General features: G+C 40.3%; 1 protein-coding gene across 1 annotated transcript in view; it reads right to left on the reverse strand.

The window, feature by feature from the left end:
• VCAN (versican) overlaps positions 1-17,029 on the reverse strand; it is a 97,419-nt gene that overhangs the window by 59,405 nt on the left and 20,985 nt on the right. The window contains exons 4-6 of the mRNA XM_040090914.2: positions 13,827-14,001; positions 13,152-13,279; positions 3,217-3,510 (exon numbers count right to left, since the gene is read on the reverse strand). Coding sequence (XP_039946848.1) covers positions 3,217-3,510; positions 13,152-13,279; positions 13,827-14,001 — 597 coding nt within the window. The remainder of the gene's footprint in view (positions 1-3,216; positions 3,511-13,151; positions 13,280-13,826; positions 14,002-17,029) is intronic.

The following is a 17,029-nucleotide window of genomic DNA, read 5'->3' on the forward strand; positions in this document are numbered from 1 at the left end:
AAAAAAAAAAAAAAAAAAAAAAAAAAAAAGAAAGAAAGAAAAGGTCTGGCAAAAGCCTTGGAGGCATGAAATGAAACACAGAGATAATGTTTCAGAAACTTACACCCATGTGGTTTTTGAAGAGTGAAAAGCACTTGTGATCAAAGGGGAGAAAGTTTCAGGGTTTTTTAACAAGACTTTTTGATTTTAAATCATATATTATTAGTCTGGACCACTCTTATTTCTATAAAGTCAAGACACTTCATACAATGTAATTTTGTACCCATAACATGGCTGAAGTCAAAATCCTGAACTTAACTGTACTTTAAAAATTGTCCTTTAAAAGGTTGGCTGATATACTGAAACTAGTGAATGTCATTTTCAAATTGAGTTTACTCCCTGTGTTTTTCAAGTATTTCAATAAATATGAGTCCTCTTTAAAAGCAAGCAAAATGCTCAAAATACAAGATTGAGGTTTCTTAAAACCACAAATTAAAATTTATATTTTGAGATTTTCCACCGCAGAGACTCATAATCACGAAACAGGAGTGAGGAGCCTGGGCAGGAATGAAGAAGGAGATATCCCCTTTCTCAAATTCACAACTTGCTTTCTGAAGACTGAATCAGCTGCCTGTTTTGGCACAGATGTGCTGTGGTGTGTCTGCGTGTCCAGGTGAGGACGGAGATACACCTATGCAATGTGAGACACAGTGAGAGCTGTGAGCAGGGGACTGGGGTTTCACTGAGAGCCCAGCTCCTGGTAGGACAGTCCTGCTGTCAGGCACTGCGGGAAGCACTGTGTGAAAGCTTAATGTCCACCCCAAAGCAGGCAGGGCTGGGGGTCAGTGGATTTTGTGATGGACTGAAACTTTGAATCTGAGATAATGGGAAATTTTGAAAGAAACTTCCAGACAAAAGATGATTTGAAACAAAGGGCTTAAATTCATGCCTTCTGCTCTCATACAGAGCAATTTCTTTTTTAATCCTCTCCCTTTTTCTACCCCAAAGAAAGGACTGGCTCCAAGGCCCCAGGAGGAGAGAGTGACTCACTCTAAAGCCACTGCACCAGGCAGCTGCTTGAGATGTGGAGGACCAAGATGCTGGGCAGGGAGTCTCATTACTCACCACTTGCATAAATCTTTTAGCAAAAGCAGTGAGGAGTTGCAGCTGGTTCTTGTGAGACCCTAAGCACCTTCTGAGAGGGAGACAGAGCTTTCAGTGACTTCAGAAATTTTTGGCACCCTGAAGGAGGGTACAGCATGACACCTCTGCCTTTCCCTACACAAAGCCAGATGTATCTGGCAAAACCTGAGTCCTCTAGCCAGCAGGGTTTAATTAATTCTGATATGCTGTTGTTTGTAATTAAAAGTGCTAGAGAGAGCTCAGTCTCTACCAAATTGTTTTGGTTTGTTTAGTCTTATTTTCTCTTGTAAAATGTTTGATAGTCCTGAACTGTCTATTCCTGGGTTGCAATGTGATGAAATATTTATTCTTTATATACCAAGGGCAAGACTTTGCAGGAAAAGCCTTTATATAACAGGCAACAACCCAATACCTATCAAGGTCACTTTTAGAACAAACGGTATGTTACCACAAACTGTGCTAACTAAAACTTCTGGAAAGAACATTGTAAAGGCACATTTTGCTTGAAAGTGGCAAAATTCACAAAAACAAACAGCGGGTTGGAATTTGTCCTAACTAAAGACGATTACAGGCAAAATGTTCAGTTCTTACCCCAGTCTTTTAGAGGGACTTATGAAATATACCCTCATTAAAGTCTTTTTTATCCACAACACTTTAAACAGGTCATAAACAATTTGGAGTAGGAACAGAAGGAGTGATATGACAAAATGCTGCTCGGCAGATTGAAGCACGGACTCCTGAACTTAAGTCCTTTTTCCTGTAAGCAGTTCCATTAGGACTATTTCCACATGCAAAGTTTTGGAACATTATACCCACAAACTATAAAGGAAAATTAAAACAACAAACCAACAGTGTCTGAGAACAGCCAGACCATAATGTTGCAGCAGATGTCAGGATTTGTTCTCAAAGAGTAAGTTTTGTTCATAAATGACTCTTCAGTGCTTGAGCTAGAAGGATCTGCAGCTGCAGTAAGTTCATCATCCACAAAAATGGAGACAGTACAAACTGCACATTTCAAGTAGCTCTGAGTTACAGTCACTGGACTGAGTCCAAAAAACCTAAATATTCATAGTTAATGACCAAGTTCTGAACTTTTAACTCAACACGTTAATGTCAGTTGTGCTATTTGCCACAAGGAACTTCCTTGGACAGAGAGGCTTTCAGGGAAAAAGTTGAGCTGTCCAAACCCCCTGTGCTGAGGCTGCAAGTCTCAGGGAAGCAGGATATTCAGCTGGGAAGCTGGTAAACCTTTTAGGACAATAGGAACCTATGCAAGGAGTGGCTGCACCAGAACAGCTGAGCCAGGTGGCTGGCAGTGAAGATAGATGATGTTACAGAGCAATATATGACCCCAAAAGAAAGCTGACAGGTGTGGACGACATCTGGTTTAGATTGGTGAAATCTACCATGTGAATGTGGCAAGTGGCTGAAGTGCCTGTGAAAATACCAGGAGGAAAACAAGCAGCAGTAATAAAGGCAATTTAGACCACCCACTGGCCCATGAAACACTGAGTAAGAAAGAGAAAAAATGTGGATCCCAGGACAACATGCCTGGGATCCAGAGACAAACCACAAATTACTGGCATCTGAGAGACCTGAAAGTGGCCAGCCTTGTACACAGCCCAAGCACAGCAGCTTCTCTTGCTGCCATCACTGGAGACAGAGTATCCATTGTTCACCTTTAGGACAGAACTACAGAACAGATGTGGTTGGAAATGGCCTCTGGAGATCATATAGTCCAGCCCCTGTCATGGCAGAGTCACCTGGAGAAGGTGAGAAGGTGACATGCCCAGAGGGGCTTTGAATGTCTGTCTTGTGTCAACTGACAAGATGCAAAGATACCAAGGTGCACTCAGGCACCAAAATATGGAGCACCCACAGACTCACAGTCAAAACACTTCTCAGGCTGAAATCTTACCTTAAAACTCTGCATTGTCTTCACCTGCCAGTGTTACTTTAAGACATTCATTTTAGTTTCTAAAAACACATGTGGGCTGCAAGAACCGAAACAAAATGCGCAATGATGAAACCACTTCCCGCGGCAAGCATGCTGGAAATCATGACAAAAAAAAAAAAAAGAAAAAAAATGCTTACGTTCATAGCAGTAGGCATCAAACTTGCTATCGGGGTAAGGGAAGCCTGTTTGGTTCTCATAGCGATACAGGGTTCTCACCCCAAGTAAACCCCCACCGCACTGGGGCCGTGCCACGGAGGCTGGGTACCGGACACTGCCATCCGCCAGCCACCCGTAGTCACACTGGTCAAAGCCGTTCCTCCAGGCCACATAGAGGTTCCCCACGGAAGCCAGGACACCGCCTCTCTCCTCACACAGCTCCCTAGCTTCCTCGAAGGTGAACTTCTGGGGGGCTGAGACATGGACCACTTCATCTGGAGGAGGAAACAAAAAACAGTAACAAAGGCTGAGTAGCATGTTCCACCATCAATCAATTCTTGTCCTCTCCGGCTCCAGGGTCCTGCAAAGTTGGAGCTTTTTCCCAAAACACAAGTAATTTTTGTCCTTAAAAAGAAAAACAATCAGATAGTTGTAAACCGAATGTTCCAGGCTTAAATTTGAAAGTTAAGCTGCCACAAAGAATGAGCATTTATAAGCAAACTTTATGCCATGAAGTACACTGTGGCTGGACACTGAGTCCCTTCCTTCATCTCTAGCAGAGGTAACAGCAGCCCTGAAGCTCCACTGTCACCCCTGTTAGAGTAGATTTTGCAGCTCAACTGAGTTAATTAAATCCGGTCCCTCAGAATTTACTTTTACCGTAAAGCAAATCTACTTCTGCAAGCCTCCTACCTGGCCCTCTTAGGCATTGCTAGAATCTCACTTCAAACACCCAAAAAATAGGAAATATTCTTCACTGGCTTTTCTAGCACAGCTTCTAATGTCAGATTCCCATCAGCTTTTATCTTGCCCCATGTGGAAACAAAGGTGAGGAAATGCAAAAGACATGTTGCATGCACAAAGCCCTCTTTGTGTGGCGTAGTTGAATTAGTCTAGAATGTTGATAGTGTAGTTCGGCTTCCAAGGAATAACAGTTTGTAAGTAATAGCCATCCAGTTGGAAACTAAAACAAAGCAAATAGCACATCTAATATTTTGCTTCCAAGGTAAATCACCTTTTCTTGGTCACCACATTCACCCAAACACTCTAAAGAAAAATCAAGCCTCTCATGAAGCAGTAAACTGACCCTCTTCCAATTTTTGCTTAGACTTTAAATGAAACCAGCCAGACCTAAAATGAGAGTATTCAAACCAGCAGCGCAAATTCACAATATCTGTTGCAAGACAGCGATGCCCTCCCTCAGCCACAACAGGCCAGGACACAACAGCCACTCTTGCAGGAAAACACTGCTTTTCCACACTGGCCATGCAATCTGTCTTAACCCCTGCACAGGTCTGAAGGGAGCACAGAAAAATGCAGACAGAAACTACATCACCCCAAGCAGTTTCATTCACATCAATATTGCACTTGTTTGGGGACTGAAAGGTATGCAAGTGTGAAAGAAGACAAGGTGCCAGCTTTCTTTTTCCTCCTAAGTAGAGGCTCTGTTTTGTTATTACAGCTGTAGCACCAATCTCAGAGTGTAATTTGCCTTATATACATTGTGCGCAGCTTCCAGCTTGGAGGTAGAGGGACAGAGCATGTCTAATTGGAGAGGGACAGATAAGGGAAGCAAGGAGCCATTTATCCTCAGAATGGTTCAATCAGGTCTTCAGACCACACAAATAATGAACATTTTTTGTTACATCCTTCTGCATCTGCCTGCCAGCTCTGGTGCCATGTCCAGCACACAGTGATGGATGCAGTTATCCCACAGTTCTGTCCCAAAAGCAGCACCATCTCTGCTCTGAGGACTGTTCACTGATCCTCTCACAGCAGACATGATGTATATGAAAATTAGTAGTTAAAATGCAATTTAATTGCAATTATATAGCAGATATCGGTCCAGTTAGATGAGGAGGTGAGAAAAGTATAAAACAATGAATTGTCATGACTTCTGTAAACAAAAAAAATAATTGTAGGCCATCCAACAACATTACTTCTGAGAGAAACTTATAGAATACACAGGAAAGTGAGTAAACAGTGCAAGATTATTAAAAAAGCAAATTTTTCACCAAGTGATTTGGATTACTGGCTCCAAATGGAGCTCGTACACAACATCATTAAAGTTTGTTCTATTTATTCCTCTGAGCTGTCATCTGCATTCAGTTAAGGCAGAGAAATTTTGTGAAGGGTTAAGTCTTGGTGTAAGATTTCATTATTCAGGGTTCTTCTTTAAGAGAGGTTGCTTTGCAGAGAACTGACTCACCCAGGCTGCACTTTCTAGGCAGAAGTCTGCCTCAAATTTGCCTTGGAGTACACCTGCATCTGCAATAGTGATAATCCTGCACACTTAAAAATGGGTATCGTACCTTTCTCCGCATTGAATATATTCTACTAACCCCACATGAGGTTTTTTTGTTCATCTCTTAAAATCAGCTGCTGTCAAACAGCTACCATCTTTTTCAAGGATTGTTTTACAAAAAACAAAACCAAACCAACACAACGGAAAGCAAAATAAGGAAAAGAAAACATAAAACAAAACCCCCACATATTTCAGAAAAAAATATATCCTAAACAAAACAACCCAATGAGTGAAATCCAAAGTATTTGACACCTAATTGGTACATTTAAGAATCTGTGACAGTAACCTCACAAAGGAGGCAAAAAGGCAGCAGAGCAATCAGCAAAATTCCATCATATACCAAGTAAATGCACATTTATTTCAGGAATGTTAATGATAAGATAAAGGGCAAAGATGTTAAAACATGTCATCTTGGTAATTGTTGTAGTTAGAGAGCATTTTTTTATGATTCTTAATTTTAAAAAAAACAAGTAATGGGCAAAAGTCATATTACAAATAGCAGTAATTTACTCTATGAGCTATGATTCCTCAATTTGTCTCTCCAGTTTGAAAATAGATTAAAATTCTCTATGATTAAATGAGCACTTAAGGTGCTTAATAATTGTTGGGATGAAATGCGAAAACCAAGGAAAGTTTAATAACTGTTAATAAAGTTTAATAAAGGCCTTGCTTGATATATGAATCTAGAAACACTTGAAAGTTTGTTCTGATTCTGCAAGATTCTCAAACCACCTTAGAAAAAAAAATTAAAATATGGGGGGGTTTTCTGGAATTTCTTGATCTCATTCACTTCTAGCATGTGGCTGAAACATCCTGATTCCTTCAAAGTATCAAAGAGAAAATTACTCAAGACTTGCACAGAAACGTCTTCTAAAAACCAACTAAAATAATTCTGAAGTTAATTAAATGTACTTAATCCATGCAGCCTCTACAATTTACTCCTGTTTTTGAAAGCACAACAGCTTCCACAATTAACAAGAGGACTGATACTGCCACAGTCTCACAGTGTTTTTATTAAGATGACTGGAAGCCCCTCAATTTCCCAGCCAAAAGTCTGAAAACAAGGAAATTAAGAGAAAACTCACCTGCTCAACAAACAAATTACATAGCCACCAGCACCAGGCTGGGCAAATTCAATTCTGTGTGTGTTAAACAGACATGTACATTGTTTTTATAGGTGGAGCACACCCTGAGTAACTCAGCTATACTGTGCAGGCAAAGCCAAGGGCTTAGGCCAGCAAATGAAGAAAAACTGGTTCTGCAGTACCAGGGGGTGGGGTGGAGAACGTGACACTGTTTAGGCTGCAGACAATAATATAATGTGTGCTATTGCTGGCTCCTGCTCCAAACCAAGCTCCAGGCTGATGAGCTGCCTCAGCGGTCACAGCACTCCAAGAATCCCCAGGATTTTCCTCTTACACGTGCTTGCTTTGCTTGGTCAAAAGAGATAACTGATGAAATTCAGGTTTTTTCCATCTCTTCCCAAAACATTGGGGCAGATGAAGAAGTCAGATTTTCCTCTTGAAGACAAAAGCTGATTCACCTACAATCCCTCAGGAAAAGGTTTAAATTCTACAAGAATAAGTTTTACAAATCTTATCAGCAGATTTTATAGCAAGTTTCATTGCTTTGATTCACTTTCTCTCCTCAGGGGATATCTTGGGCAGCTGAGCATGTTGGTAGGTGTGAATGTCATGAATCACACAACTTAAAAACAAGGTGGGAAGAACGGTAGGCTAGAACCAAAGCCAGGGGTCAACACAAAACCTGTATTGACTGGGGCAGTGGTGCTGGGTTGATGGTTGGACTTAATGATCTCAGAAGACTTCTTACCTAGTCTTAATGATTGTGTGACTGTGTGATTATCACTGTCCCATCTGGAATTTGCTGCTCATGAGCTTTACCTTGTGGTCAGGTGCTCAGATTCTACAACATCCACCGTCATCCAAAAGCCAGACGTCAGAAAATGCAGAGGTGTATTAATGATATGAAAAGCTAACCATTCCCATAGGAGGAAATACTTAACTCTCACAATTTAATTTAAAAAAAAAAAAAAAAAAAAAAAAACACCTTTTCAGTTCCTTTTCATTTTAGCACCTTGGTGACAGTTTTGTTTGAGAAGAGACACTATTTCCCACCAGAACTATTCATTTGTTTCTGAGAGTTGGAGCCCACCAAGTCCATCAAGCAGAGATGCCTTTTGGGAGTGTTAGAGCTCCTGGATTCTGTGACTACAGCTGCAGATCAGGGTGCCCTGGGTCATCAGAGACAAAAGCTGTCTAAGAGTGACAAAATGTCATCTTTTCTGATGTTATATAGAGCATTTTAAGGGCATTTTCTCACCTGCACTTGTAACCTGTGGTTACTGCTTCTCACCTGGACAGCAAGTCAAAGCCTAGGCAGTCATGAGACTGCCATCACAACTTTCTTTTCTTCAAAAGCATGGAATCTGTTCACAACTTCATTCCTAGGATATAGTCAATTGTGCAAAGAAGCAGGAATACCATGACTACTTTGAGGACCAAAACATTTACCCTTGTGCCTTCAGGACCAAGAACTTCCATATGCCTCTCCTCTCCTTCTCTGCTGTGCAGAGCTGGTTCTCTGACACACTAGGGTAATAAAGAGGTGTTCTTAACAAAGTCACTAATTACCAAAACCAATCTGCAGGGCTGGAAAACCACAAACATCTAAGCAGCTTGGTTCAACTTTAAAGCAGGAGGCTGGACAAGATGAAGAAGTCTTTTTCTCTTGCATGTCAGAACAAGTCAGTTGATTCCTTTTGATACACAGCAGCAATGCTTTAACTTTCCTGAATGTCTTGAGTCTATTCTCTGCAGACCCACTGGATGAATCCTCTTGAGACCTTAACCCTGCGTGAAGTCACATAATCCAAGGCTGGATAAGTGTCCAGTATAATGGAAAGGCTCATAATTCTACCACAGGCCCTGAAGCAGAGAAAAAAACGTGTTTTCTCTGTGGCCCAGTTTTGAAACCTAATCTAGTTGTTGGTCCAATATCAGAATAGACTCCAGAGATCTTCAGCTGCCCAAAATACAGAAGAAACTTCTCACCTGAGGCCACATATTAGACTATGACTCCTTTAATTATGACTATCATTCTCACAGAAATTTCCATGACAACAGCAAAACCGCATGAGAGTAGGTGGAAAGTATTCAAAGGACATCTGGTTTTGGTTTTTATCCTTCTTCCCTGCGCTCACTGTGGGGAGGAGATGGGGCATGGAAGGAAAGCTGTACAATCTTCCCTAGACACCCCAAAAATAACTCTGTCAGCGTGAGTGCCCCATCTGCATATGACAATCACTTGTCAGGCATACATGAGTTCTGAGGGAGCCTGGCCAGGAGACAATCCTGATGGGGTGGTTTGTGCTTTGGCTCAGCACAGGCACTCACTCCACCAGTGGGGTTCGGTGATGGTTCTATCTCCATTTCTGACACCACAGCATGGCCAAATTAACCACACACTCCTTGTCTGAAGAATTCAAATTCTTCCTCACCCACCACCTATCTCCATCCAAGGGATTATACCAGAGGAGACGCCCCTTCAGCTGGTGATGTTAAGAGATCCTCACCCAAACCTCTGCAGCTCAATCACTTTAAAATCTTTAATCATAAATCACTTCCTGCAGTTAAAATACCCTAAATGTTTCTGTTAGTGCTTGGTATGCTGAAATAAGTGATGAAATATGAGGAATGTAAAACAGTTTGCAATAAAACACCATGCCTAGTACCTTTTTAATGACATTTTGACTCCAGGTTCTCATTTTTATCTCCAGGAGCTCAGAAATTTTCAATCTTTCCCACAGTTTTCTTCTGACTGTTGTAGCAAAACTCATACTATTTAAATTAGAATTGTGCAGTCATTAATCTCTCTGGCTTTCCTCAGAACAAGGAAATGGTAAGAGTTAGCCTAGATAACTGGTTTCAATTTAAGCTAATAGTTTGTGATTTAAGGAGAAATCCAGGTCTCTGGCTAACTTTCTGATTCCATATGGCCAAAAAGGAATAAAATTGAGATGGATTTGCTCCTACAAATCCTCAGTGCAAATACCCAAATTAGTACTGCAAATTCAATGCACATTTATTTTAAAATGCATTGCAAGAATTCCCACCACCATTTATGGCCTTCTGGGGTAGCACACCAACAGCAGCCAACAGACTTATAAGTGTTCAATGACTTCCATGGTGACATCCTCGTTATAGCCCAAATTTTGATATCATTAGTCAGGCTTGTGCCATGAATAGTCATTCCTCCACTGACACAGACCCTCCAAATAAGGACCTCTTTAGTACAAGCAATTCTAATAGATTTGGCTTCAAATCAGGGCAGGGTACACAGATATGAGCTTTAAAATTCACATGGAAAAAGTTGCATTTAAGCACACCTAAGTGCCATGGATTCATTTTGTTATGAATTAAGTCAGGAGCTAAAGGTCACACCTTTCAGGATCAACCTTTGGTGAACAGGGCTGTCAAAAATCTGGCACAATTTTAGGTCTTGAACTATAAGTTTCCTACCAACACAGCAATTTAGTTTAGTTCGACCTTCCAATAACTGCATTGACATTCTGTCTAAATTTCCATCTTCCATGGGTGAGTTGTTCTGAAGTATAAACTCCTAGATGCAGTGTGTCTTCTTACAAGCTCCTCCTCACTTGAAATTAACCTCTGTCCTAACAGAAACTTCTCCTGTTATGCGGACAAAGCCACCTTGGCTCCTCAGCCCTACCTGAAAAAGGCTCAGGGGCTCAAGTTTCTGTGAAGGCACTGAGGAATGGTTTATCCTGCTCTACACTACAATGTGGCACGTCTTCCTAGCCTGTGCCTGTTTCTCCTCATCCAAACAGAAAAATTTAACTCCTCTGCATGTCAAGAGAACCTGCTTTTACTGTTTCTATGCCCTATACCCATAAAATCCTCCTGAAAGTCACAGAAGTTGTTGTCACACTTCTGATCATTTTAAAACTTCTGAGAGAATGAGAAAATAATAAAATCACAAAACACACACACGCAAACCAACAAACCAACCAAAAATACCTAAAAAAACCCCAAAACAAACAAAAGGAATCCATTAAAACAAAAAAGAAAACCAAACAAAAAATGACCAACAAACAAACAAACAAAAGCAATAGGGAAAAGTTGAGGAGTGTGAGGAATGTCTTTGGCTAACTATTATAATAATCTGGCATTAAACTTGTTCAATATAATGAACGTAAAATAATGAACCAAATCTCTACAATATTGCACTCTAGCTTATATATTTGTTAAAATCTGGACATTTCATATGGGAGCAGATCATGTCACCACAGTCCAGCTAACAGGCCACAGCTGCAGGCTAGAAGTGTAGATGCATCCAGAGAGGAAAACTAGGTCAAAAATCTTGGCAAATAAAAATTTTATGAGGAATAAGAACCAATTAATGTCCATGAGAAATTGAGGATCTGTGCATTTTCATCCATGAAAACTGCACAGTCACTGCAATCTATTTGAATCACACAACAGTCTGGTTCCAGGTTGTTCCAAGCAGATACCATCAGCCTCAGTGAAAAATGCTTCAGTTTTGACTTAAGTTTTATTTTTAAAAGTTTAGTGATAACTTTTGACCCTGAGAAACTGATGTCTCACGTGCACTCAGGAAAACCTTCTCTGCATTAATTACACTTCTCTGTCCTTGAAAAGGGAAAGGAACAAGGGATTGTTCTTCACCAGTAATTATACAGATTAGGTTTTTGTCTAATGTGGAAACCGCTTCCTCCTGCTGCTGAGGACTCCAGGACGGTGTGGATGAATGAAGAAGAGAGATCTCTGAAGCGGGGTTTTAGAAGATGAGGTTTATTGTAAAGGATATGCGGCCTTGCTCTGAGCTGCCAGGCGCAGCTCGTGGGAAGGCCTAGGGAATGGGGGAAGGGAGAGGTAGGGAGAGGAAATTCCAAGAGAGGAAAGTCCTCGGGGAAGGGTGCCAGGCAAAGAGAAAGTCCAGCGCCCTCAGGACCTCTTATCAGGGGTCTCAAGGTGGGCTGGAACTGGGCTTGGGCCAATGGGGTTACAGATACCTGATGCTTCAGGGGAGGGTTACAGGTGTGGGATGAACCGTACATTGGGGGTGAGACAGAACATTCCATTTGACCTGGGTCTGGCTGGAGGTGACCTTCAGCTGGTCACGTAACTGTTTTCCCAGACATCCAGTAGCTAGGACATCTCAAACATCAAAACTTACTTTCAATTCTATCTCACCTACAGGTTTCACATTCTCAGAATATAGGCAATCATATTTATAGGGTTTTTTGGCTTCCTCCTCCCCAACAGTCTAAACCTTCTTTTTGTAAGCTAGGAAAGACACAAACTGAATTTAAAAGCATTGATTTTGAGGAGATTCAGAGTCCAATCCCATCAAGGATGGATGGAGGATCAAATGTCATGAATTGTAGATGTTCACAGGTGCTGCTTACTGACAGATGTAAAGAGGACATAACTAAAATTAAGAAAATGAAAGGCACTCACAAAATTCTGTCACTAAATTTTCAAGTTCAAGTTACAAATTCTCAAGCATATATGTTTTCTGGATGCTTTGCTGCTTATATTCCATAAAGCTCCAAATTTTCTAGGACAGATCTTTAGCTACTAAAAATAAAACATTAATTTCAGTAACTAAAATCTCTATAAGTCACAATCAGGAGAAAAATTTGCATGACCTAATCCATATATTATCTAAGACAGATTACAAGCAAACACTGAGCACCTGCATTTTGCAATTGTTTTTTAAAAAAATACATACACTTACAAAGGGAGGCTTGCCTAGAGCCAAGGCTGATTTATTGTGCTGATGACTTTAGGAGCACTAAATTAAATATGTAACAGCCAAGGATCATCCCTGAAGATGTTTAGTTAGGAATCATCAGGGTTTTTAAAAAAAAAAAAAAGCTGTTGAACTGGCATGAAATAAAACCCTGTCAAACAGAAGCAGTGTAATGCACTCAGGGCACTGTAGGAAGTGGAAAATATACTTTAGTCCTGCTTGCAAAGTATCTCTGTAATAACTTCACTAAACAAGACCCAGAAACTACTAAGTATTTTTTCTTGTTTGTCTCTTTCATAATCTGAGATGGCCCATTATTAAAAAGATACTATTAAACATGTATGGCAAATCAATATCTCTCAATTTTATTCCACGGACATATAAAGAGACTTAATTACATGCTTAATGAACTATAGTACCCTTAGCACACCTACTACATCTATCTTTGTATAGACATATATAGCAAAGATAGTTTCTCAAACATTAAATGCCTTTCTTTGAAAATATTTTTATATAACATTCAAAAACAAAGACACTTCAACAGCAGATTTTGTGAGATCTACTGCACTAACTACAGGCAGCTTGAACCCTGACTGCCTCTTTGTAGACTCCACACTGGCTTTTATTTAGAACCAGCAAGACCACAAACCATAGGTTCCCTCCATTCAACAATTCCCTTGAGATCCAGAGCAGCCAAAACTTATTTAAATGGAATTTTCTCCTTCTCTGCTCATCCACGTTACGCTCCCCAGTCACTTTTTAAGTTCTGCAGGTGTTGCAGAGCCATCTCACCTTCCATGCGCTCCACGTAGCAATAAACATCATAAGTCTCATTAGGGAAGCGGCGCCCATACGTCCTGACTCCTTTCTTTCCCATCTTATCTCCAAAGCAGCCAACTCTTGGATGTCTAATTGGATACCTGGAAATGCAGAAAATTTATCATTATGATGCCTTAGGATTTTAGCCTTTGTATTTTCAAATCCTGTACTTCGTTAGTGTATAACTCTAGACTTTATCATATAGAGTGTTACTTACTGTCTTCACATTTTGGTCAGACAAAACAATTCTAGGCCTGAAATCCAAGGACATCCTACAGCCTCAGGCCCAAAATAGTATAAGTAGAAGTGAATTGGGGGGGAGCAAACTGGAGGTAAACAACTTCATTGCCTGAAGCTGTAGTTGGAGGATTAACCCCTGATAGGTAAGTGGACCAAACTTACAATTGTGTGAAAAACTCATGAGCGACATCCACCTTGGGCGTAGCCTCTTGGAGGCTTCTGACTGGTCAATGTGTATCTATTGAAGGCCTTTAATAAATATCCACTTTATACTCTCAATCATGTCTAGCCTCTGTTCTAGGTAGCCATTCCAATGCATCAATTATGGCAAGACAGCAGTTTAGGTCTGCACAGGCGAGGCACACAAATTTTGAGGATAAGCATGAAGGGGCATTTTGAAAGCCTCACCTGACAGTCTGGTCGGACACCCAGCCAGCATCACACTGCTCAAATCCATCCTCATAAGCTGCTTTCAGCTGCTCCGGGCTGGCCATGACGGCGCCGTTGTCCCGGCAGGTCTGGTGGGCCTGCGTGAAATTCAGGGTATACCTGCTCGTGGCGGCCCGGTAGTGAAACACGACACCTGAGAAGGCAAAAAACTCCCTGTCAGCGGCACATTTTGCATTGTTTCTGCAACCATCACCACTCTGCAACTGTACTTAGGTGTTGTCACAATTATGGAAACAGATGGGTAGAATGAAAAATAGTACAAAAAGGTGAGATATTATGGTATAAATTATGTTCCCCCTCTAGTGGTTGCTACCAGTAATGACAGACTACCCCCAAAAATGTGATTTTTGAAGAAGATTTGTTAATAATAATGGGCCTGGTGTCCATATATACACATCAAAGATCACTACAAATATATCATTTATCACTATGTGGATTTTGGTCAATTTTCCATAGCCATATTTTCCTGCACATACACCACAAATGGTACAAACAAAACAAAGCATGATTTTATTGGGGTTTTTTCTGGTTCTGAAAAGGACTTTGACAATTTCAGCAGTTCCTGGAGCACATCAGACCTTTGGAGAGGGAGGCCTGGTGTGAAGATAGTTTTGTTTAAAACAGGATCTGTCTATAAGACACATTTTTGTTTTCGACAGACACACAATTCCCACTGAAACTGAGAACAGCTAGAACAAAATATAAAGGGCACTGAAGAGGCGGAAAACAGTCATCCCACCTTACAAAATCATTTCCCCCAGTTACCACTGTCTTTTACAGTTTAGCATCAAAGGCATGTCCCTTGCAACACCTAACTAATTGTGCTCTAAAATACTCAGAAGTTTCAACACTATAAAACATCTACAGAATGGAGAAAAACCAAACCAAACAAAAAAAAAAAAAAAAAAAAAAAAAAAAAACCCACAAAAAAACAAAACAAAAACCAACCCAAACCAAACAAAACCAAAAAAAAAGAACCAAAAAGAACCAAAACCAACCCCCCCCCCAAAAAAAAAAAAAAACACAAACAAACAAAAAAAAACCCACAAGCCCCTAAACCATTAAATGTTCCTCTTCTCTGATGGTTTTACTAGAGTATTTTATTATGACAAAACAACATACTGTAATAGAGTTGGGGGGAATGGTGATACTGTGGCAATAATTAATTTTACAACAAGTCTTTGCTATTAGAGCATTGTTGAAAGATAAAGAAAGTCTGCTAGTTTACAAACAAACAGAAATACATGCCACTTAGCAAATTGCTGATACAAGAATTTCCAACTTATTTAGAAATCTTTTTCTCATGCAGACAAATTCAGTAAAATTTTGCCAGTCATCAAAAATCTGCATATGGCAAATAAGTAGAGAGTACATATTTTTCTTCTTGTCGTGATTCACCAAGAAATTAATACAGAAAATATTATCTGAAAGCTACTCAGCCATCAGACATAATTTTTTATCAAAGCCACTTGCAGAGAAACAGGAAATAAAAGAGGAAAGGCTGGGAATCCCCATATTTCATCATTTAATAGGGAGTCACACACCAGCTGCAGCCACTAACTGGAAGTGTGCAGACCACCAGCATTCCCATAAAATGCCTTCCAGAACTGACAAAATCCATCGCAAACAGCTTCTTCCAAACAACAGTGTAATTTCATCCTCAAATGGATCCAAGTGTTGTTTAGCAACAGTGGCAAGGAAAGAAAACACCCCGGAAAATTATGGCTGTGTTTGTATCATTACATTAAACTTTCCAGGTGCCTGAAATTCAGTCATTAAAGGTGTTAAATTGTTGGTTATTTCACTGCATTATTTGGCTCAGGCCCCACAACACTGTTCCAAACAATTTCTGGGCAGATTTCAAGAACAAGCAGAGGACAGGGACAGCTTCCAAAGGACATCTTCATCCTGTGCTGGGAGGCAAAGGAGCATTTCAGTGTGGATGGGGGACACTGCTCCCCACAGCCTCACTGCTAAACCACTCCAGAACACAGAGTTAGGCAACATCGGCATTTAAACCTTAAAATCACAAAAATATTATCTGGAGACTTATATATTTTTTAACATGTGGAATGCATAAAAATCCCTATTTTAATATAGTCATAATTTAGTAGTAGTAGTTGAAACTGTGAGCAGAGCACCTGCTGGTATAAATGAGGATTGCTATATTAGTAACACTAGTAAATAAAAACTGGAGTTCAGGTGGCCTGCTTAGCGTTCTCGATCTAGAATTTTAAAATGGACAACATTTACAGAGCTCTAAAAAGAAGTAGATAAAATATTTCCCCTGTATCATAATTATGAACCCATAATATTATTCACAAGCTGTGCATCTGGCTTTACTGTATGTTATTTTTGAACATATACAAACATTTTAAAACTTTTTTTTTTTTTTTAATATAACATTGGTGTTTCTGTAATAAAGCATATTTGATGCTGAGTCAGGAATGCCCAAATATATGAAGCAATTTGTTAACTCAGTTTGTTGTTTTAATCCTAATTAAAATGTATTTTATGTGAATTTGGATTAATTGTCTCTTTTCTGTATATTTTTTTCCAAGATTGATAATGTGATAGTATATGACTTCAAAATGGGCACAAGAGTTGCTGCTTCTCAGTACAGCCACCAAAAGGTCTATTACCTTAGAGGGGATGGCAACATATTTCTCTAAAGCTGGTGGGGGGTTGGGGTTTTGTTTGTTTGTTTGTTGTTTTTTGGGTGGGTTTTTTTTTAATTTCCTGATGTTTAAACATATGAGTGCATTTTCCACAACCAGCTCTTTTCACCTCTCATTCCTTCTCTTTTTTTCCCATGTTGGAAGCACCACTGCCCTTCCTACCCTGGCACAGCCTTGTGACACCTGAACAAGGCAGGACTAAAGAGTTAATATCCCAGCCAATTTAAAGTGGATTTCGCAGAGGCAAAGAAGAGCCTTCGGTCATTTGTAAATCCTGGAAAGGAACTTGGGGAATGCTTTGTTCTCCTCGCCCTGATCCACAAGGTAAACTTCACCTATTCTCAGAGCTGCAGGCTCCTCCGTTTCCAGTGAGGAGCTGATGGACATGAAAGAGCCTCCGAGATGAATGGGAAGGAGGACGTCACTATGCATAAGCCTGTGCAACAGCTGCAATAATTAGAAGACCCCTGGGGCTAAGAAGAT

The sequence above is a fragment of the Hirundo rustica genome, chromosome Z (assembly GCF_015227805.2).
Source record: "Hirundo rustica isolate bHirRus1 chromosome Z, bHirRus1.pri.v3, whole genome shotgun sequence".
Lineage (NCBI taxonomy): Eukaryota > Metazoa > Chordata > Aves > Passeriformes > Hirundinidae > Hirundo > Hirundo rustica.